This window comes from Limulus polyphemus, unplaced genomic scaffold (genome assembly GCF_000517525.1).
Source record: "Limulus polyphemus unplaced genomic scaffold, Limulus_polyphemus-2.1.2 Scaffold1445, whole genome shotgun sequence".
Taxonomy (NCBI): Eukaryota; Metazoa; Arthropoda; class Merostomata; order Xiphosura; family Limulidae; genus Limulus; species Limulus polyphemus.
In genome coordinates, this window is record NW_013667055.1 from 258,090 (window position 1) to 282,535 (window position 24,446).

Below are 24,446 nucleotides of genomic sequence, written 5' to 3' on the forward strand. Positions count from 1 at the left end.
CATACTGTGGAATTACGAGTCTACTACATGCATGCCCTAACAACTCAAAAGGCAGTTTGCGAAAGATAAATATCATTTCGAGACAAGATATCCAATGCTTACATTATTTTGAAGTGTAGGGGATATGGTACAAAACCGTGACTGTAAACTCTAGTGTGTACAGTACTTGAGGTTTGCCTGGAAGGCACTTACGTCTGCATGGTCTTTAAGGGAGAGGAAAGACGACTAGCCACACATTCGCTGATCAACGAGCAACATACAACCGATTATCGAACGCAGTATTTGCCGATGATAACTAAAAGAGAAGTTTAGTTTTTTTTGTGTGTGTGATTTGTAATTTAGTGAAGTGGACAGTGTGATAATTGATCGACATGGAAGAACCGTCTTATACTCCACATTTAAAAAAAGTTTTAAAGAGTTATCAGGCCGCTGCGCCGGCTAGCTTACAAGGACCTGATACTTTCATGGCTACGTGGGATACTGCAGGGACAGCGGAAAAAAACCGATGTACGGTTACACATCCCAAGTTAGATATTTCGGGAAATAGCTCACCATCTGTTTCTCCTGTTGTAAAATCTGTACCAAATGAATCGTCTGAATCTTATTATGAACCTTTTCTGATGCCTCCCCCTTTCCCCATTCAGCTACCTCCAATTTTTACACCACCGGATCGCAGCCGCTGCGAAAGATCTGAAACCATCTTGGAAGGAGAAAACATTTCATGTTTCAATGTGGGTGGTGAAAATCGACTCTGTCTACCGCAGATATTGAACACTGTTCTCAAGGATTTCAGTTTACAACAGATCAACAGTGTTTGTGACGAACTTCATATTTTCTGTTCTCGTTGCACTCCAGAACAACTAGAGATTCTGAAAGTTACAGGCGTTTTGCCCCTTAATGCGCCTAGCTGTGGCCTCATCACAAAAACGGACGCTGAAAGACTATGTTCAACTTTGCGATACGCAGTTTTACCACAAGCAGAGAGTGGTGTTCGGGAAAAGCATTTGCTTAAATTCCGAATTGTACACCGATGTTTCGGAAAGTGCGCGGGGGTGCTTGTCCCTGACCTTTACACCACTCCTTCAGCTAGGTGCATTGAATGCACGGAGTGCCACGGGGTTATGAGCCCCGAGATCTTTGTTTGCCACGCACATCATGCAAAAGAAAATCGCACGTGCCACTGGGGGTTCGATTCTTCTAATTGGCGGGCTTATGTAACGATAGCCAAGGACGAAGAAAACAGAGAGAAACTAACACAACATCTGGAAGACGTTAAAGCCAGATTTGAGCACACGCACAACCGGAAGAGGAAACAAGTAAGTTACTAACATAAAATAAAAAAATAACCGAAAAAAAGTTAATTTTCCAATACATTTCAGGTTTTAGCCATAACTACGTAAGTATTTTAACGAAAACAAAGAAAAGCACTACGTTTTATCAAACAAGGTATTTCACATATATGTGCTGGCGGAGGTTTTTATATAAGTTCTTAATTTGAATTATTTAAGATAAGTCTAAGTAAAATGATACTTTTTTTTCACGTGTTGTGCCCAACGAAATCGCTTTTTGATTCACGTAATAGAAAAATGAAACAATGACCACACACTCAACTTCGTTGAGTAGCATCAGAATTATATATAACACAAAACGTACAGAGAGAGGTGAAAAGGAAAGGAAAAACGACTTAGAAAAAGTCTGAACTACAGTAAACAAATTTATTATATTTGAATACACGATGTATATACATCTCAGTCCATTTTTTAACACAATTACTACACAGAAAACAACTGAAATGAAAAACAAGTGTTTTTTGAATAAGACAGTTTAGAATTTAAGCTAGGTTTATATGAATTTGATTTGGCTACAGTAGCTATATCACTAGTATTTGTTATTCATTACGTGAGTGATATTGCTGAAATGATTGAATACAGTTTGGCTAATTCAAACTACTTATCGAACATTATTGTTGGATATACAAGACTGTTTAGTGTAAGAATTATTTAATGATTATTTAGTTTTCATAACAAAACTGTTAAAAGTAATTATTTTAAAGAGGATAGTTATGACAAATTTTGTTATGTAATTCGGTAAGAGTCATGCGTTGTGTGTATAATTCAATTGTTGTAATTTGACGTCACATTACTCGAACCTTCTATATTTTTCTCGTTGCCTTAAGTGAGTACTGTTACAACATAGTGTATCTTAGTTTGTAGAAAGTTCTAAGCTTCAGTTGGTCAATATATATAGGTGTCCAAGTGAGCCCAGGTTAAGTTAGAAAACGTTAAGTTAGTGAATGTGAAACAAGAAGAGACTGCTGATTGTTAGTTTAGCCATAACGGGCAATAGTTAAAGTTTCAAAGTGGTATTGTAATGACAGAGATAAAGGAGAATAATTTGTCTTGTCAAAGGGTGTTCTAAAGTAATTGGACCCGCCTGTGTGGACTTTGACGAAAGGAGACAATTATTAAAGTTCTGATTACAACTGTGGTAACCCACAGTGTATTGTTTGAAGTTAAGCACAAAGCTACACAATGGGCTATCTGTGCTCTGCCTACCACGGGTGTCGAAACCCGGTTTCTAGCGTTGTAAATTGAATCTATCGCAGACTGTACAGTAAGAAACAGAGTAGAGAAAAATAATTCGTCTTGTCAGTTGAGTTCTAAAGTAACTGAACTAGCCTGTGTGGACTTTTGACAAGAAAGAGAATTATTTAAAGCTTTACATACAACTTTGATAACCGATAGTGAAACGAATTTTTTGTACATACGTTTGACTTGTTTTGAATATATTATTTTTAAAAAAGGAATATATGCTGTCCGTTTATTGTTGATATTTATCGCCAGCAAGTCACAGACCCCTATTGTAAAAGAATCCCAGCCCATATTCAAAACTTGACAATTATTGTATAAATATGCAAAGGTTTAATCAGCGATTCATAGTCACCAGGTCTAAAACATATACACTGTACTGATATTACGAAAGCAAAACGTAATTACACAAACGAACGTATTATTTTAATACACGTTTCAGTGTTAAAAGTTATATCTTATCGTGCACTACGCAAACTTCGATGTCGTTATATGTTTCAACAAATGGCCAACTTCTGTGGTGTTGTTTGTCCGATTTATATTTATTTTATTATGTATTCCCCCGCAGGTGGTCTCTGGCTTAGCTTTGGCCTTGAGCAGACAACTCTTACACTACCACTATCAAACACGTCTCGAGACTCGTTTTCCAGTGCGCGAGATATGAACGAGGTCATCCGCGTTCGTTGCATTATGCTACGAGTGAGATACTCCTAAATATCTCCCTTATGGTTATAAGATTAAATACATGTCGCATTCAAAGTGCATTGATTTAAGTTATGATTCTCAAACATTCGATGAATGGCACATTTGTTAAAACATTTGAGGCGAAGGAATGTGTAATTCTGGAGCGGAATTTTTATGTGTCAATAAGACAAGTATTATGAAGTGAAAGCTATTTTGGAATATTTTCATTTATATTTTTTAACGTAGCCAGTTAGCAGACTCCTTGTTAATCGAGTGAAGAACAGAACCAAAGGGACTCCTTCAGTAGTTTCTCGTTCTTACACCCTTGGATTTTCGTTTCAATCTTTAAATAACGCACTTGTTTTATACCTGATATTACTGTTGTGCTCCACATATTGTGTCATAAAAATAATTTTATGTTTTTGCATGTTAAAACTATCAGTGTAAAGAACGTGATAAAAACTGGGTAAAGTATTTTTCTCTGTGTAAGATGCATTAGAGATACCAGTAGTATTTAGTGATATTAACTGCAATGTCGAGTCATCATATTAGGAAAGAACTTAGGTTCAAAAATCAATTAAAGACAAAAATAAGAAAATCTATAACCCGAACTCTTTCCAAAAGTGTACCTTTCTCCATCTGAAGGAAAGTGGAAAAGTGAAGAATGAGAAAGTGTGGAGTAACACAATGACAATCCGGAAATATTTTGATTGGTTTTCAAATGATTGTTGCAATAAATACAACAGGAAAACAAAATATCAAAGATAAAGAGGCTAGAAAGGTTTTGTTTAAAAAAAGAAATAATTTCAAGGGAAAATATATCGAGTATTGATAAAGTAAAATAAAAATGTAATATGAGGATCAATTAACAAGAAAATGTTAAATATAACATAGAATATAAAAATTATGAAAAATTGTCATAAATAAATAATAGAAATTAAGAAATTTTAAAAATAAAAAGAAAGAGTTACACCACATATGATACACAAAAAATATTTTAGTTGTTAGATAAGGAACTAATTAATGGCTGAAGATCGCTGATTTTAGGATATAGTTTTCTCCACAAGGTTGAACGGTATTTAAAATGGCAACCCAATATGATTTTTAAATTTTTCTATCAGCTTTAATTCTGAAATCATTTTCAATGTGTATTAGAGGCACATGACTGTCTAACTTTTTTGGAAAGTGGAAGAGAGGGGAGGGCGCAAAAAAAGCTAAGTCAATTTAACATAATTATTAATAATAGTGTAAGTACACTAACTGTAGAAAGTGTGAGGGGCACGTGCTCTTCCCTTTGTGTTAGGTGCCTTTCTACCTGCAGTGATCCCTTAAAAGCTAATCAAAACACTTCCTGGTAGTCATGGTGGTTTACTATGACGTCACTCCACCTTTTCTCACACTTCACTTTAAGTAATTATTTCCATTTGAATTTAAAAAGTTCGCATTTCGAAAGCGCTCGAGCTAAAGTGTTTCGTAATTTTGTCTTTTGCAATATTGATGATATTTATGGGACTATTTAACCAACCCTGTAAACAACCAAGTCATAGACCTTTGGTACATAAATAGTTTAGAAACATGTGGTTAAAACGTCGTTGGGGTTCACGGTAATTCTAGGATTAAGTAGTGGAAATAATTCCGCTCATAGACAATTCGTGTAGTACTAAACGTTTGGCACACAAATTGTTCGAAACGTTTGTTCCTAATTCTCATATATTTATCTGTTATGACATCTATAAATTAATCGAGTGCCAACAAATCCATTGTTTCAAGAAGAGCATCCGGAAAAGCTAATTAGGCAAGCCTTTCCAAACCTTCTGCAAGTTTGGCTAAGGTCTCTTTCCTCTGTACCCTGTTAAAGAACTTTGTTTTAGATATTTTGTTCTGGTGTGTCACTCTGAACCTCTTGGATAAGGCAGCTACCGATGCTTGATATACGTTACAGCTCTCAGCTGGAAGGACACTTAATGTCGTTAAAGTTGGCCTTTTAAATGAACAGCAAGGTTAATAGCTTGATGTTCATTATTCTATCTGTTCACCTTGGAAATTATTTCAATCTGTGCTTGATATACTTTCCTTGGCACCTTTACATCATAGTATGTTGTTTTTTCAATTAAGTGATGTTGTTAAATTGAGTAGCTAAATTCTGAAATTGGATATAGTAACGTCATGACTGGAGTAATCTAGGAAGTTCCTGCAGTGACAGGTTGCACATCAGTAGTGGTAATAGGTGTAGACCAAACAATTGGATATAGTAACGTCATGACTGGAGTAATCTAGGAAGTTCCTGCAGTGACAGGTTGCACATCAGTAGTGGTAATAGGTGTAGACCAAACAAGTTCTGCTATTCCATATTTTGTAGTAGATGGTATTTTAGGTTGGAATTCTGGAATAGATGCAGAAAGAGATGTGACTGGTTTAATCTTTGCATTTATCTATTTGTTTTCTAGATGTTTTATTCTGTTACTGGTGCTCTTTTTATAACTCAATGATCTCTTTTTGTACTTCTTTAATTTTATCATTAAAGTCTTTCTGTACTTTGATGTGTTTTGTACGTCTTTAATCTTGTTGTTATAATCCCTTTGTACATCTCCGTTAGCTTCATCAGTCTTTTCTTCAGTCAGATTTAATTCTAATTCTTCTTTAGATACTACTACATCTCTTTCTTTTAATTCACATTTCTTTCTTCGATCTGGCTTTTGTATTTTGTTTTCATGTTGAAGATGAGTCAAGTTTAATTTTGTTTTCATCAACATAATCCCACATTTAACACCAATGTAATGTTGTAATGTGTTCTATCGCATCTATCATTTAGCAGTTTCTTTTAGGTTACTTCACGAAAACAATGCAAACTCCAATTCATGTAACAATATAAGTTAGGTTATTCACTTGAACACACTTGCAGGTCCAAGGGCACAAACAACATTTCAATGTTAACTCCAGAACTAAATGTAGGCCAAAACTCAAATACAATGTTTCAAAATAAAGTACGAAACGTAATCCTGAGTTAACTTTGATTAATAAACACATAACTCATCGAGTAATTGAATAATAGAACAGATACAACAACTTCTCATTAAATACTTCACTTTGACTAACTGTTTACATCTGTATCTTTGTTTCTAGATATTTCATTAAGTTTCTCAGTCATGACGCCAGCAGCTCCTTCTAGCAAACAAACAAATTAAACACTGAAAATATAGTTTATAACAGTATAAATAAGCAGTATAAATTTTTCTTGTTAATCAATAGATTAACTTAATAGACGCAATAATTCTTGCTAAAAGCACTGAACAGAATAATTCATTAAATACTTCGCCCAATTCTCATTAAATACTTCACTAACTAACTACTGGTATTTATAATGTACTCCCGTTTCTTCAACTTTCCTGAAATATCTAGATTATTACATTACCATCATTATCAGCTCTCTCTCTAACAAACATCTAAATTAAAACATTGAAAATATAGCTAAAAGCATTGCCCCCTTCCTGTACACTAAAGTACAGGAACAATCATAATACACAAATAAAACAATACCCTAAACTGTCCATTCATCAAGTATTTTTGGTGGTTTTCTTTTCTGAGGATTATGGTATACAGATGGGATAGCATCTTGTCCCTTGTCATCACTTGTTGTCATGTCACTGGGTGTGTGTGTGAGGGGAGGGGGCTCTAAGTTAGTGGTCGAGTAACTCCACTGGTAAATTCTTTTCTGAAATTACACAGTGGGTGTAATTTCGCAGCCGTACTTCCAAAGACAATATCAATGGCATTTAGCTTGAACTGCCACTGATTATTTTCAGTACAACATATGGGCCTTTCCAACACCTGCTTAACTTTGGAGTTCTTCTTTTGTTGGGGCAGGACTTGTACAGCCATACTATATCACCTGGATGTAATCCAATCTTACCAGCATTAACATCATAGTGGCATTTCATATTATCACTAGCTGATTTAAGTCTTTCCCAGTTAAAGTCATGTATGACACCAATGGTGTTTCTTAGTCTCTCTTCATATTCTGTGTAATACTGTTGAGTCCCTATACTCTGAATGTGAGAATAAAAGGTCCTTTGGCACATTAATGTTTCTCCAAAACATCATTGATGATGATGTGATGTCTGTGGCTTCATTAATGCTGTTTGATAACTTGATCCCACATAAATGGTTAATTGATTTAACAGTGTTTGGTTATATCCCTTCAACATGACATCAGAAGGTGTATGGAGGGCTGTTTTCTGGTCTTCTTGATTTCAAGAATATTACACATTTCCACAAACAAGGCTGATCTGAGTGAAGTTCCAAAGGCAACCCACATCTTGAAATAAATTCATTGACAAGTTTCCTTGCTAGTGATTTTGCTTGTTAGGAACAGCATGCGCTTCTGAACATTTGGTGAAATAGGCTATCACAATCATGAGGTATTTATTTCCACTGTTACTCTGTGCAAAGGACCAAGCACATCAACAGCAAGTTGTGCTCCAACACAGTAGTGCTGTAGCTGTTTCTTTCATGGGCGTTTTGCCCACAGCATAGTTCATATAATTTACACAAGTTCTCAACAGATTTCCCAACACCCAACTCAATAGAAGTGTTCTCTTACTCTCTCCAGTGTCTTCTGAACACCTAGTGTCCAGCTGTTGGAAGGTTGTAGAGATGATGAAGTGCTTCAGATTGTAGAAAGTGGAAGTACCAATTGTAATCATTGTCTCTCTCTCTCTACTGGTATCTTCCCATTCTCAATATAACAAGCCATTTTGTTGGCATAATGAATCTCACTGTATCCAGTACATCTTTGTCTTTGGGTTCCATAGAGTGACTGCTTGTCATGAGAGTTTTAGTGCACTATTCTTGAACTACTGATCTGTATGAAGTGGTTCTTTGTCATGAGTTTTCTGCATTATTCTTGAACTACTGAACTGTATGGAGTGACTTTTATCATGAGGGTTTTCTGCACTTTTCTTGAACTACTGGACTGTATGGAGTGACTCTTTGTCTATTTGATTGTTTTGAATTTCGCGCAAAGCTAAATGAGGGCTATCTGCTCTAGCCGTCCCTAATTTAGCAGTGTAAGACTGGAGGAAAGGCAGATAGTCATCACCACCCACCACCAACTCTTGGGCTACTTTTTTACCAACGAATAGTGGGATTGCCCGTAACATTATAACGCCCCCACGGCTGAAAGGACGAGCATGTTTGGTGGGACAGGGATTCGAACCCGCGACCCTCAGCTTGCGAGTCGAGCGCCCTAACCACCTGGCCATTTCAAACGTAAATGCCAAATGAAAAAATCAACAAGTTTTATATTTTTAATTAAGAAGTCGGCGAACAACATAAAAAATAAAGGTGTTACCGACGTGTTGTTAGTGCCTTTTTTAGTTCGTAATTCGTAATTCATGATTCGGTAAGCTATCCCCAAGTACTAACTTTTAATCTGTGTTTTGAATACTATCAATATCGGTTTCAGTCTTTATTGTGTTTTAAATAATTACATTACTTAGTTTCAACCTGGGTCGGGCTTAGCCTAGTGGCTAGCTTGTTGGTTTGTAAATCTGAGGATGCAAGGTTCGCTTTCCGTTGTCGCTAAATCGCGTTCTTTGAGGCCGATAAAAGTGATGGTCAAATCCTATTATTAGATTAGAGTCATCCAAGAGTTAATTCTGTTGACTAGTTAGTTATCTTCCCTCTAGTTTATCCGTTCAAAATTAGGGACGGCTATCGCTGTTAGCTCCTGTTTAGCATTGCGCGAGTATCCGCAACAAACAGTTTAAATCTACACTGTGTTTTGGAGAGTACTTTTTATATAGATTTCAACTTTAACTATACTTGAGATGCTCAAATTATATAGAAGCACATTTCAGCCTTCTTCGTCTTTTGGGTGCTAATATCAGTTTCAGCCTTCTATTGTTTGAGATTCTAGCAAAACAATATTTATTTAAAACATTCTTTTTTTTGGGGGGTGTTAAACTTAAATCGGTTTCAACTTTCTATGGGTTTTTGTTACTAAAACTATTTACTGTTAAACCTTCATTTTCTTTTGGTTGTTAAACAATGTATCATTTTTATCTTCCTGTGTATTGTAGGTGCTAATATTTTATTGGTTTCAACCATTTACTTGTTAAGGGTTTTAACCTTGAGTTTGTTCAAAGCCTTCTTGTATTTTGAGTTGTAACAATTGAGTACTATCAGTTTCAATTTTAATCCTCTGTGTGTTGCAAGTGTCAACCTAGTGACAGTTTTAATCCTCTGCGTGTTGCAAGTGTCAACCTAGTGATAGTTTTAATCCTCTGCGCGTTGCAAGTGTCAACTTAGTGACAGTTTTAATCCTCTGCGTGTTGCAAGTGTCAACCTAGTGATAGTTTTAATCCTCTGCGTGTTGCGAGTACCAACCTAGTGATAGTTCTAATCCTCTGCGCGTTGCGAGTGTCAACCTAGTGACAGTTTTAATCCTCTGCGTGTTGCAAGTGTCAACCTAGTGACAGTTTTAATCCTCTGCGTGTTGCAAGTGTCAACCTAGTGACAGTTGTAATCCTATGTGTGTTGCGAGTATCAACCTAGTGACAGTTTTAATCCTCTGCGTGTTGCGAGTACCAACCTAGTGACAGTTTTAATCCACTGCGTGTTGCAAGTGTCAACCTAGTGATAGTTTTAATCCTCTGCGTGTTGCAAGTGTCAACCTAGTGACAGTTTTAATCCTCTGCGTGTTGCAAGTGTCAACCTAGTGACAGTTTTAATCCTCTGCGTGTTGCAAGTGTCAACCTAGTGACAGTTTTAATCCTCTGCGTGTTGCAAGTGTCAACCTAGTGATAGTTTTAATCCTCTGCGCGTTGCAAGTGTCAACCTAGTGACAGTTTTAATCCTCTGCGTGTTGCAAGTGTCAACCTAGTGACAGTTGTAATCCTCTGCGTGTTGCAAGTGTCAACCTAGTGACAGTTGTAATCCTATGTGTGTTGCGAGTATCAACCTTGTGGCGTTCAGTTCTCTCTTTGTTTTGAATATAAACAGTGTCATTGATTCTTCTCTGGCAACTTTCCTGTAGGAGACAATGGTCCTGTTCAACAAATAATCACATTAGTTTTTTTTTAAATTCCAATTTCTTTATATAACCAACTCATTTTGTGATGATGAAACAAATCTTTTCTTTTATCCAAAAATCAATTGAATCGTGTACATTCATTATACAACATATTATTATCTCAATTATTGAAAATTCCAAAAGCTTCATATACATACCACGTAAAATTTATTTTTCTTTTATGAGAACACATACATTCGCTTTGAGGAACAATCCAAATTTACCCATATATAACAGGATCCTATGTATATATATATATATATATTTTTTTTTTACAGCAGAGGAATAGATGAAATGCTGAAAGTTTCACTTAATTATGTCCAACAGAGAGGTAAAGTACGATGTTGCGTACCCAGGTCGTTTGTTTCAATTCTAGACTTTACACTGTGTCGTAAAAACGGATTTATGGCCTAAGAGGTCGCCGAGTGCTGTTTGTCCTGTTGTAATTGCATCGGTGAGAAAATGAACCCAAAGATTTACAAAGGACTTGAAAAAGGGAGGAAGAGCGTTGAAAGTTGGGGAGGGGTTGTTTTACACTGTTCGTCCTCTGGGCTCCAGCCAGCCGCTGTGACCGCCCGAATGGCTGGATCGATCAATATGGACGTTATTGATTGTCGTAACGGTGACCTTCAATTGTACGAGACACAGAGAATCTACGTGTAACCATGTAGGAGCAGTACTGCGTGTTTGAATATGTGAATATACTGCTGTATGCTCAAAGTGTGGCAGACATGTGACCACGCCCTAAACCACCTTGGCTACCAAGCTCCATATATAACAATCAACCTTTGTTAAAACGCCAACATATATGGGCGAAGCTAGCGGTAAAGTGAAACATCAGTTCAACTATTTATGTGAACTGGTTTCAACTTAGTAAACTTGATGCTAAGTGAATAACGGACCAATTATTTTTTTATTATCTTGGTTAAAATGCTGCGTAAATCACGAAGAACCTTCACTTTAATAACCCCAAATCTTAGTTCTGTATTTATCGCATGTAAGAATAAAAAATAAACACAAACCTACACTTCGATCTAAACGAAACAGCTGAGAGATAATGTAAGAACTAAAAGAATTGAAATACATATCAAAACCCTCGAAGAGTTGAGAAAAAAGTTCGAGTACAAATACTTATAGCTATGCTAGATTAAACATGTCGGGGTTATCGCCATTCTTTATTCTTCTACATGTTTGTTCGAAGTTAAGCACAAAGCAACACAATTGGCTATCCGTGCTCTGTTCACCACGGGTATCGAAACCCGGTTTCTAGCGTTGTAAGACCGCAGATATACCACTGCGCCTCTGGGGTGGGGGTATTCTTCTGTGGATACCATTCAAATAGAACTTTTCTTGTTTTATTTTTTTATTTAGAGTGTTCGTGCAAGAACTATCCGAACATAGTTGTCCCTACTGCAGTATTTTAGTAGTGTATTGGTATATACAGGGGTATCGACAGATGGGCGGGGTGCGTGTGAATAAAACCTATATAATCAGCACGACCACATTGTATTAAAACATATTGAACGGTAGGGGGGAGGACTAAATATGCTTCAGAAGGCTGTGGCTGTTCATTCACACCCACACACTCTCTTAGTTATAATGGCTGGAGACGGCTTGAATGGGTAATAAAGAAAAACTTTATAAGTTTAACATAACAGCAAATGTACAACGTTTCGAAAAGGTTTTGTCATCGAAACGTTGTACATTTGTTGTTATGTTAAACTTATATTAAAGTTTTTCTTCTTTACCCATTCAAGCCGTCTCCAGCCATTATTAGTCTCAAAGTTGGTCCTCGTCATCGAATTTGAACACTCTTAGTTAGTTTGTTACTGTTCGATATGGTGCTCAACCTGAAGGATTGAAATGATAGTATGTCTACCTAATACTATGTGTAAAATAATTGTTAAAAATGAATTTACATATGTATAATTATGGTATATGCACAACACTGGTATGTGTACGCATACCTGAGAGAGATGCATGACTTTGTTTTTGAGTTTCGCGTATAAGCTATTCGAGGACTATTTGCGTTAGCCGTCTCCCTAATTTTGAAGTTATAGTCTGGAGAGAAGACACATATTCAACACCAACTACGACCAACTCTTGCGCTACTCTTTACTAAAGAATGGTGGGATTGACCGGTACATTATAATGCCCCAACGTTTGAATGAGCGAGCATGTTCGGGATTGGGTTTCGAACCCGTGACTTTCAGATTAGTAGTCGACTACCCTTACCACCAGGCCATATCCGGCCGGATGCACCACGAACAGTTTGTTTGTTTGTTTGTAGTTAAGCACAAAGCTACACAATGGGCTATCTGTGCTCTGCCCACCACGAGCACCGACACCGGTTTCTAGTGTTATAAGTCCGCAGACATACCGTCGTCCCACTGGGGGACACCACGAACAGAAACGAATCATTGTAAGAAAACCTTGATGTGCCCTTGATATCTAAGCAAAAGCAATTATTTATGTTGTTAAAGCAACCTTTCTAGTTAACTTCCATTACCTTTCGCAAGTAAGTGTTCGACAAGCAAGGACTTAGACGTACGTTAGAAGTAAAGTTTCGGTAAGTCATGAATTTTAGAGTAAATAAAAACTGAACCCTGAAAGTGTTCGAACCCTTTTCATCAGGTGCCTATTTCTTGTTTGAAGGAAGTTTTAGGCGAGTAAGGGTTCAGTTTGAACACCTAACGAGTGTAGTAGTGTGAGTCGTTAAAAAGTGCCTTGGAAGTAAGCACTATTAAGTTATCAAATACACATCGTCCATCTGAAGTGTTTATTTAGGTTTGAATTCTAGACTGCCACATGCTAATAATAATACTAGTCATTCATAGCGAGTCAGGTTTACTTCCGGATTTCTATTGTGAAATAGTTGTTTACATGATCGAGGTTTCACATAGTTGAATCTTTATTTAGTGAATTCGTCTTAGTTCATTCTGGTTTGTAGACTCTACCCAAGCTTTGGACAAAATTCAAGGTTCTTGTTAGCTGTGTTGAGTTGGTGTAAATTAGAAAACTGGTCACAACACGAGTGTTGTGAATCCCACCAAAAGTCTTCACGTTCATCCTTGAGTATTCTATGGCAACGTGCCAAGTTTTGAAGTTTGTAAACAAGTTTGCAATGGTTTTAATTGTAGAAAATAAAAGAAAAATCACTTAGACTTTCCTTGACTGTACAATTTCCTCCTGGAACAATAAAATAACATTTAACATTAATTCTGAAAGGTTCAAATCGGTTATTGCAATATATTTATTGAATTATTATAAAAAATAAGTAGCATGTATTTAGCGGGTAGGCTAGGTGAACAGTAGTGATTTTAATTTTATGCATTCAATATAATGTGCTATCTTGATTTACATTCTCTTACTGACCTAGAAACTGTTTTAATAAACGAAAACACTTTAACATTATCAGCAAACGTATACTAAATTCAAGAAACTATAACTTACAGAAATACTTCCCACTTTTCCAACAAAAAGAATACGAAGAAAATCAAGTTTTTCTACATCTAAACAGTTCGATGTAAGATAGAAATTCAAACATGTTGTTCGTGTAACACTAAGAATTTATCAGCGAAAGTAAAGAAGTGTACAACAGCATGTCAAGCACACTGTATTTACTATATCCAGTGCCGACGATACTGTTTGCCCTGTTATGTATGTTTGTATATATATATATATATATATATGTTTACTTACTTACTTATGATAATTGTACAAGGTTTCCTTTGGGGGGCAGCATTTTAATTTTTTTTACAGGGCCGCAAAATACCTAAAGTAAGTTGGTGATTTGAGAGTATTACTACCGTATACTTTTAGTTAAAACTGATTTAGGTATCAAGTTTCTATTGAACTTCATGGACATACTTGAAAATTAGTTATACCATTGCTGGATTTAAGAACAATTGTAATAAATGCTTCCATTCGAAAATGTGGGAATATCATTTTGTGTACACAAAAAGCTAATCATTACGTAATAAGACATACATAAATCATTGATTCAAATCCTACTCTTACGAACACGTATCTTCAATGCAGTTTAAGTCCCAAATCTTAAACTCTTTGTAATGGGTCTGAGTGTAGGTTTATTTACATAAAATCCCGCACTTCAGTTATATTGTAATGACATTATAGGAGGAGATATCCGTCTATATCTCCAGGACCGTCTTGGTGTCTGCCTATATTTTGGGAACTTTGTTTTAAATGTTATTTATTGGACTAGGGTTTAAACAATATTTTGGATTAAATTTGAGAGCAACATGTTTTCTATTTGTGAATTTTCACTGATATTTCGTAACATGTTAAGGCATCTATCTATATAGGAGGCGAAATTGAGATTTTGTTGTGAAGATGTTCCATTATAAAGAAAAACTTGGCTAGTTGACTACCTCGAGAAATGAGCAACTCCAACAAGACTTAATGTTTTAAGGAGACTGTTTATTATGTTATCTTTATTATCCCCATTTTATGCAGTTTGCGTGTCTGTTAATTTTCATCGCCATTAACTTGGCCTGTCGAAAATGGGACTAATGAGATTTAAAGGTTTTATCTAGACCAGTGTTTCTCAAAATGTGGTTCGTGAGGTTCTTCCAAATGGTCCAAGGGCTGATCCAAAATGCAAGTAACTGACACGCAACGCTACGGCCGAGACCATACGAAAGAATAGAACCTATAAGTGGTCAGCGTGGTCTTTTGCCCCGTCGAAGTTGTTTTCGGGCGAAAGAAAATGTTCGAGAACCACTGATCTAGAGAATTAATAGCTTAGGTGGATGTTTATTTCAGCTCATAAATCTTGAGGTTAATTTTCACTTGTAGATACTATTTAGAAATTACACGGAATGTTGACATTGTTTTTAATTTCTGACGTGTATTTGCATATATGTCCAATCAAAATATGGTACATACGTTTTGGAGTGTGCGTATATAGCCAAAGTCAACACACATAAATGTCGTTATTTTTTGTGACCGGTACAGGTCAAGTTAGTACTATGTGCGGGGTACAAAACCGAATATCTTAAAGATATTACCTAAATACCTCCCAAAATTTTGAAGCTGGACTGAGATACGAACTGATAACGTCTTGTTTTTCAGTGAATTAGAGTATTTGTTTCCTTCAGTGTCCAACATAGGAAACAAAACCATCGCTTCTGTCATTTTCCCATCTCATTTAGTCTCTTCTTTACCTGTTCAAAAGTAGATAGGCCTTTGTCCGTACATGTATATATATATATATAAAGGGAGATGGTCTTTTTTTCTCATTTTTTGCATCGCCATACCACTTTGCCAAAAACTAGTTTGTGGGTAGAACTCCCCCGGAAACAGTATAATGTTTATACGTTAGTTTTATTTATTTTTTTACATGAGCCAATACAATATTCATAAGCCGTAAACATATTGTTGCGTGATCTATGACCTTGTATATAATGTTCTTGTGAAAGTAAAGAATTAATGTTGACAATGATGTTATTGAGGATGCACATTTTTGTGTGTACCAGATTTGCATATGCTACAGAGATGTATGCTATCAAACATTCGATGCTGTAACTTTTGATAAATATTCATATTTTTTGCTTAAGTGGCGCTGGAAAAACGTTATTCTGATTTTTGTGCAAGCACATTCAGGTGATAGTCCACCAACGACAGGAAATGCACACCTGTATTTGCACAATCATGTTACAGGCAGACCGAGAGAAGTAATACGTCATGAAGTACAGTTGCATTACAAAGAGCAGCTATGTGTCGTATCAAGATTGATTTGTATTAAATGTGCATGATTTGAAATTCATTCAACTCTTAATTTTGAAAACTGATGAATATGCCATAGCTTTAAAAAATACAAAGCTCATAGTATTCAAATGTGTGGTATATTCTGAACGTGTCTCTCAGTGAAACCTATGAGAAGAAGAAGAAGGTAAATCTATACTTATGATATCGTGATATTACTATTTGTTATCAGAACTTACATGGTAGAATTCTCTGACATCACACACAAAGCAACGGAAAGTTTACAAGTGGCTATAGAAATTCACATTTATTGTTAGTCAATTTTTTTTTCTGTTACGACCTTAATCGCAAGTAGTTTGAGGTCGGCCGGTATTGTTGTAAGCCAAGAACTGTTACACACGGGTGGCTGTCCCAGTCAACCATGTAGGACGAGCATGTTCGACAACCGGGATTCAAACTGACGGCCCTCAGATTGCGAGTCGAGCGTCCTAACCACCAGGCTATGCCAGGCCCTTTAGTCAAATATATATTCTGGTTTGTGAAACTACAATTTGTTCTATATCTTTTAGAAAAAGACACCTTTACTTTTGCAGTGGGCCACACTCAGTTAAGATACCAGAGACTCTGTTTGAGAAGTAGGCTGGTATATTTTTTCCTCTTTTTTACATCATTGTAAACTATTCCAAATGATCTCAATATCTCACCTGTTGCTGTCTGTCTATATAATAATATGATTTAGTGTTTGTGCATACTTAAGTCTTACCAGTTTCATGTAATGCCGGATTTACCACTCATAGACCCCCAACGGTACAACCCCACCATACAGTTTACCAACGACCACATTCTTAATAAAACTCACCTCTGTAAAGATGAAACCGGTCAAAAACGCTAGTGTAGTCTATCTTGCGCACCGTTTGTCACACAATAAGACCACGCGTTTTCTAAATTCGAACAGGGGGCATTTTTCATAAAAAAGGATAAAAAAGTTGGGCCTCTAAATTTATTTAGAAAGGCAAATAATATCCTGATTGAATCCGAACATTGTTTCTGACTAGACTTTATCATACAATACTGCAATAAAATCCAGATGAACAAGGAGTCTTCCAAGATTATGAAGCAGCAATCCACTGTGCTAATATTATCTAAAGTTATTTTGAATAGAATGACTTCGGTAAGTTTTCTTGGCCAGATCAATCCAATTGGGCATCTTTTGGATAAACTTAAGCATTGAATTCGCTTCCGTAATCCTCTGGCCACAATTGTGAACCGTTTCCAGTCCACTCTTCTTGATGGATGGGCTACAGTCAATCAAGACACCTACATTACCCAGGCCAATGCCAGACTAATACTGTAATAAAACGTGGTTCAACTTCATATTGGGGGATAATGAAGTAGTCGGTTAGTGTATAATACGTGCATGGTTGTTAGAGTATGGAGGATTGGCAGTTTATCGTTGATCTTCTCTGTTTTTCACATCTAGAAACTAAATTACCCCATCAACAGAAATCTTGAAACTCACAAGCATTATACGTTGCGAAATTCAATAATTTCCTTATTATCTCTAGATTGTTTGAAAAACAAATATTGTTATAACACGCAAGAGTAGCTATTCTAAGTACAGTAAGTTTATTGATAGCTTATGAACTTGTGAAACCCGGCTTCTAGCGTTGTAAGTCCGCAGACATACAGTTGTGCTACTGAGTGGCAAATGTTGAAGTACACGAAAATATTCAATACACACATCGAAAGGCGTTATTTTTACAATTTTTATAAACTGTTTTTTATTCTTATCACTGAACTGAGGATATATATATATATATATTGGGTATCAACATACAGAGAAAGAGCAGGTATAAAGTTCATATACACCTGCACCAAAATACGTAAGGAGTGAGTTAATAATATACATTTATATAGACTTGAACATGTATTTATGTATATCACAGTGCATAGATCAAAAGTGTATATAAACTGCTTATGTAAACATTTACCACATCGTGGGGGGGGGGGCGAAAAGCCACTAAAATTACTTCGACTACGATTCAGAAAGAGAACACACAATATCAACCATTTCCTTTTGTGTCGGCCCAAGCGTGACCTACGAACGATGTTATAAAACACGTTTAGCACTTTCAGCTGTGGGTGCGTTATACGAGTGACAGTCAATCCTGCTCTTCGCTTCAAGTGGCGGGTGCTGTCGACTGGTTTGTTTCCTCTCTAGTCTTCAGTTCAAAATTAGAGACGAGTTCTAAAATTCTAGATCCTAGAGGTCTCTTACCTAGCCGTTACTCCATTGTGTGCATATGGTATCGCAAACTGTATATAGTTGCAACATCTGGTATTTCAACGTGAACTTTGTAAAAGAGTAATAGTTTTCTAAAAGAACAATATGAAAACACAACACAAAACATCGCTTTGTCGAATTACCGGAAACATTTGTTTTAGCTATAACAACATCATATTATTATAATCTTTTAAGTTACAGCGTAAAAAAGTCTAAATAACTATTTGATCCATTTCACACACAACAGTAAGACCAGAAGTATCCAAGCGAATGTAATTCTACATATAGGACGGATTAGCGAGAATAAATGTGTGTAACACCAACCAAACCTTTCTTTTTTCTTCTTCGTTACGACGATGATAAGTTTGTCTTCTATTTGAAAGTTCTGAGAATCGAGAAGCTCAGTGAAATAAGAACTTTTTGTTCTGTGTCACACCATAGAGGTTGATCTCTTTTTGTTGAACGCATCGATTCCTTTCACATTCCTCTAACACTATCTTTTGTCAAAGCCAGACATACAAAAAAAATTCGGTCTTAAAGTTTATTCTTCGCGAGTTTTTGGTTTTTGTTTAACAGCCAAAGAAGTCTGTTTTATTCAAAGCTCTCTCTTGAAACGAGTGAACGTTCTGCTAGTTTGCAGTTATAAAGCGTAGCCTATTTTCAGGCCACTAAATCGGCCTTTCGTCAGCTTAATGTAGTTCACATGAACGTTCTGCTAGTTTGCAGTTATAAAGCGTAGCCTATTTTCAGGCCACTAAATCGGCCTTTCGTCAGCTTAATGTAGTTCACATGAACGTTCTGCTAGTTTGCAGTTATAAAGCGTAGCCTATTTTCAGTCCACCAAATCGGCCTTTCGTCTGCTTAATGTAGTTCACATCCGAACAGCCGTTCAAGCAAATTTCATAATATAAGTAACGTCTCAACCACTGCTGTGTTTGCTAACCTGATAAGCCCCGGTAATTTACGAATGACTTCGTCGGCACTAGATATGGCAGATATAGTGTGATTGACATGTTATTATTATTATATAATAATCTTATTTAATTCCACTCAAGTTTTTACGATTGAAAGCTGTTGAAATAAAACGTGTTACAGCCTACGTAAATGTGATTGATTACACAGTATTACCTATAATTCAGAAATAAAACATGCTATCCCAAAGAGCAAGTCCCGTCTTCATAATTCCTTCGTGTGCTCTTGTTTTGTAACAGCGGTTTGTTTCTGGTTGGAAATTACTATTGGCTACTTAAAGACATGACTTACATGAACATGCTTACAAACACACTTTTTTTCTACCTAACATGTGTACCATATGGCTGAAATGCAATAAAATGCTTTCCAACTAATCACATGCTACAGTAAAATTACTGTAACTTACGAGTAATAATAATACTTTAAGGAGAATTGCCACGAGTTTGAAACATTAATATGTAGTGAGAAATTCTAAACTGTTGTGTTTCAGTGCCAGTTCCTTCAATGAAACCTTGCGTGACAGAAAGCAATAAAACGGAATTATTGATGTGAGAATTCCTACAATGTGAGTACAAAACGTGAGTCGCAAAGAATCTTAGAGCTAAGTTGTTAGAACAAGAAATAAAATCCATTCCTATTGTATGTTGTTAAAGTGATAAGATCTTCCTTTCTTTGATGTTTTCTGCTGAATTGCTGTTAGTGTTTGGTTTGTTTCGGATATTCGCATATAGATAGCTACATGAAGGTTAACTGTGCTATCCGCCTTTAATAGTGGATTGATGAAACACTGTTGTTGTTTTCATTGTGTAAAACTACACAATGGGCTATCTGTATTCTATACTCCGCGGGGAATCGAATCCCGAATCCTAGCTTCGTAAATTCGTAAAACGACTGCTGATCCATTGTTCATTTTAAGGTGTTAAAGTGCGTGTATGAATGGATTAAATAATGAGAGTTTTGTTTCGCGTATTTTATTAATTCAATGGAAAGTCAAGGCTATGTTACATGATAGAATAATATTCCTGTTATCAACGTATAAACACAGCTGTTAATAACAGAAAGCAAACACTTTATTTTAGTTGCCTTGCACTTTTAGGCCCTTACATCGCATATTTTTACATGATAAGATAAGAGGTGCAAGCTTATCATTGGTCTGATGGCTCACGTCGGAATCGTAATAATAAAAAAAAGGTCGCCATATAATTTTAAATGTTAGGACAGTCTGCATTCGCACGTTGTTTAACACTGTGCTATATCTTTATCGTTCTTTTAAGACACCCGGAATCTTCTAGATTATATGTAAATTGTTCATTATTGCCATTAACTTCCCGTTTGTTTTGTTAAAGACTTGAATATCCTACTTTTTAAGCTAGATAATGGCGGACTTTACGCAGTATACTCTTGCAATGTAGCTTGTTGAATACTGACATAATCTACTAGTATAGTTTGTTAGATACTGACGTAATCTGCTTGTGCAGCTTGTTAGATACGGACGTAATCTGCTTGTACAGCTTGTTAGATACGGACGTAATCTGCTTGTGCACCTTGTTAGATACGGACGTAATCTGCTTGTGCACCTTGTTAGATACGGACGTAATCTGCTTGTGCACCTTGTTAGATACGGACGTAATATGCATGTGCACCTTGTTGGATACTGACGTAATCTACATGTGCACCTTGTTAGATACTGACGTAATCTGCATGTGCACCTTGTTAGATACTGACGTAATCTGCATGTGCACCTTGTTAGATACGGACATAATCTGCATGTGCAGCTTTTTTGAAACTGACGTAATCTGCATGTGCACCTTGTTAGGTACTGACGTAATCTGCATGTGCACCTTGTTAGATACTGACGTAATCCGCTATAATGTGGCTTGTTAAGAAAAAGCGTTTTACTTAAAGTTCCATAAAACGTTATGTCCAATTTTCAGTTTTTTCTCCGAAATACCCAAACAACCAGAATACACCTCAAATGTCTTCTCGTTTTCCATATCGAAGGACACCAGCATATCGTTACAGATCAGACACGATAATTTTAGATAAATTTTGAAATGTAGAGGACTTGTAACAATAATGCAACTGTGGTGATTACGCATTACATTAAGAAGAAATGTGTAAGGAAAGCCTGATTTGGTGTGCATGACCGAATTTCTCCATCAAAACATATACAAAAATACCATCTGTTGGCTGTCGTGTCATTGGGGAAAATAGGCATGTGCGTGCATAGACGTTATAAATTCTATTTTCCCTGCTAAGGCCAGGCTCATGAAGTAAACGTAAACCTCAATTAATCATACAACCAAACCAAAACGATAAAAAAATTGTGAAAAAAAAATCCTAACAAGCAGTAACGTTAAAGTCTACAAGCAAGAAGGAGGGAATATTAGAAGTAAAGATACACTGTACAACTGTATTAAAAGTGTAATCTTGCGTTAACTGTTAAGTTGACCTACACCCATAACAAACCAAACACGTTGTTTTATAGCTTCGTAATAAACGAATAAATATGCAAATTATTTTATCTTTTTAAGAATGTAGTTTTTCATTTTCGTGTAAAAGAAACCTGTGTTTCATTCGAATGAAAACATTTTAACCATGTTTTAAAACATCACTGTAAATTTAAAACTATGATAATTCAAGTTAAAATCTGGCACTGGATGACAGTTTCGTAATACTGCCGTTGTATAGTTTTCGTACTGCTAACTTTTAAGGTTGATTCATAGATTTTGGTATATTAAAACAAACTACTTTTAAGAACGTGATCGGGATAATCTTGATGTAAATACAAGTAAAATAATTGACGATTGTAGAGATTTGACTTTAATTAAAGACTATTCCTGTCTGATTCTAGAGCGTGAAGAAGTTTCAGCTTCTGTATTGAAAGCTTCAATAAAAGAAGCAGAAACAGCGTCTCATTCTACTAGAAACAGGCAGGAGGAGTCCTTAAAATCAAAACGCTTCTATGTCAACTCTGCCTAAAATACTCTTGAAATAACAATTCGGCAACAGTTGTTGAAATTCGCTAACATACCACCATACTTGAAAATATGTTTTTCAAAGTAATATAGGTGAAACTTTCTTCATAGGCGCCATTAATTCACGATTCTAGTAGTTTGAAGTGACATAAAAGCATAAGTAGTTGATTCCTACATTAATCTACAGGTGGCGCTATTTAATCTGATTTGGATTTGTTTTTCAATGAAATTTCATTCTGTTGATTAGATAGCTCAACAGATGGCACGATTAAAGATTTAGCATAGTACGTAAACAAAAATCTTGTATAATGATATTTATGGAGCACCTAATTTTTGTATAAGTTTCTCAAGAGGGGTAATATTTAAACACAGTATGAAATGAACAATATTATGAAATTAGAATACAGTACCTTCAGCAAATTGTGATTGCAAGAAAAAAAAACATGAAATGGTAAGAGAAAACGAGGCGAAAATATACAAGCATGAAGAAGGGAATTTTAGAAGTGAAGATATACTTTGATGTCACATTTTTGTGTCATATTTTCTGGGAGTGTAGTGTTCTAATCATCCTCACTAGCCTGCTGTACCGTTAATTTTTTGAGAACAGGTATTTTTTTTTTATTTGGGAGGTGACTTTGTTAGATATGTCTTCTCTGCTGCCTTAAGGGAAACACCTGTTTATTTAGTACAAATATATAACAGAATATAATCGGGTGGGAAGTTATTAATCATGTATTTACTTGTGTGTTGATGTACAAGTGCACATAAACAAATATATACTACATCAACTCACTCCTTACTTATTTCGGTACAGGCGTATATACATGCTCTCTCTTTATACTTTCTTTGTCAGATTTTTCTAACAGATAATCTTAGGGGTTGGTGATTAAACGTCACGTTTTGGACGATAGACTTCTATCTTGATTTGATGTTCAATTTGCTCCCTCCCCAGGTCGCCCAGCTGTAAGTCAATGAGCTTACAACACACACACACAAAATTAATTTCGATATCCGCGATTTGTGAAAAATGGCTCAGCTCAAATGTGACATAAAGTAATCAACACACAGGATTGTCATCATACATATGACATCAAATCAAGATGCAAATTTATCATTCAGCATGTGGCATCAAAACTTACGTGCAGTGTTGCTTTAACTAATTTATCTTTTTGTTTTTTAATCGTGAATGTGTTTTTTTTAAGTTTTGGTGTAATAAGTAACCTTCGCCAAAAAGGATATGCGTTGTACACGCTATCCCTGAATTAGTCTATTAATTAAACGGTTCGTTAGAATGAGTCCATTGAAACCAATATAAAACAGTAAAGTAACTTTTGTCTTGTAAATATTAAGAAAGGAATATACACTTATCGAAATTTACATGTTGTATTTCTTCATTCATTACATCAGCTTGCGTTATTTTGTAGAAAGAAGCGTAAGGATTTGGACTTCTGGTAAAGCTAGCCAAAACCAGAAAGAGAAATGTTGCCAACAAAGAATAAAAATGTCAGATTTTATGGTTGTGTTCATCCATATCTCAAACCAGGATCCGGATGTGAAGTGTCATTAACCCAACTAGCAATTGTGCTACATTTTTTGGGAAAATGGTATTTTAGTTTTACTCATTAGCTTGTTGTGCCGTTAGTTTTTTCTAGATGAGATTCTTTTTTCTTTTGGGGGGGGGGGTTAAGTTTAGATCTTTCTTATTCTGCTATTTTAAAGGGTAACATCTGTTTATTTAGTACATCAAATACAAAACAAAATATAATTGTGTGTGAAATTACTTATCACGCATTACTTTTTTTTCTATACCACATAGCCGGTCCAGGGGCTTTGACCAAAGCCATAAATCCACAGAACTAAGTGCCACACCTCCATCCAAACTTCTCAGAGGTTTGAGAACTACAGGTGTTAGTTCTTTCATTTGATCCCTTAGTGCCATAGTAATATCCTTGAAGTTGCTGAAAACTGAAATTGTGGATATCGGTATGATGTACTCTAACAAAGCAAAGTAAAAAAATAAAAAAATACGGGTCCTAGATTCATTTTTACCGTACCCTCGAACACTCGAATAATTTCATTATATTCCAAATGGAGTTAAGATATAAAAACGACAATAAAAACAAACACAACATTATATCTAA

General features: G+C 35.8%; 1 protein-coding gene across 1 annotated transcript; it reads left to right on the forward strand.

Moving 5' to 3' along the window:
* On the forward strand, positions 1 to 24,160 carry LOC106463609 (ski oncogene-like). The gene is made up of 2 exons (XM_022391142.1): positions 1 to 1,316; positions 24,122 to 24,160. Exons 1-2 carry the CDS (start codon positions 372 to 374, stop codon positions 24,137 to 24,139), a joined length of 963 nt encoding a protein of 320 aa, XP_022246850.1. The 5' UTR covers positions 1 to 371; the 3' UTR covers positions 24,140 to 24,160.
* Positions 24,161 to 24,446: the final 286 nt, after the last annotated feature.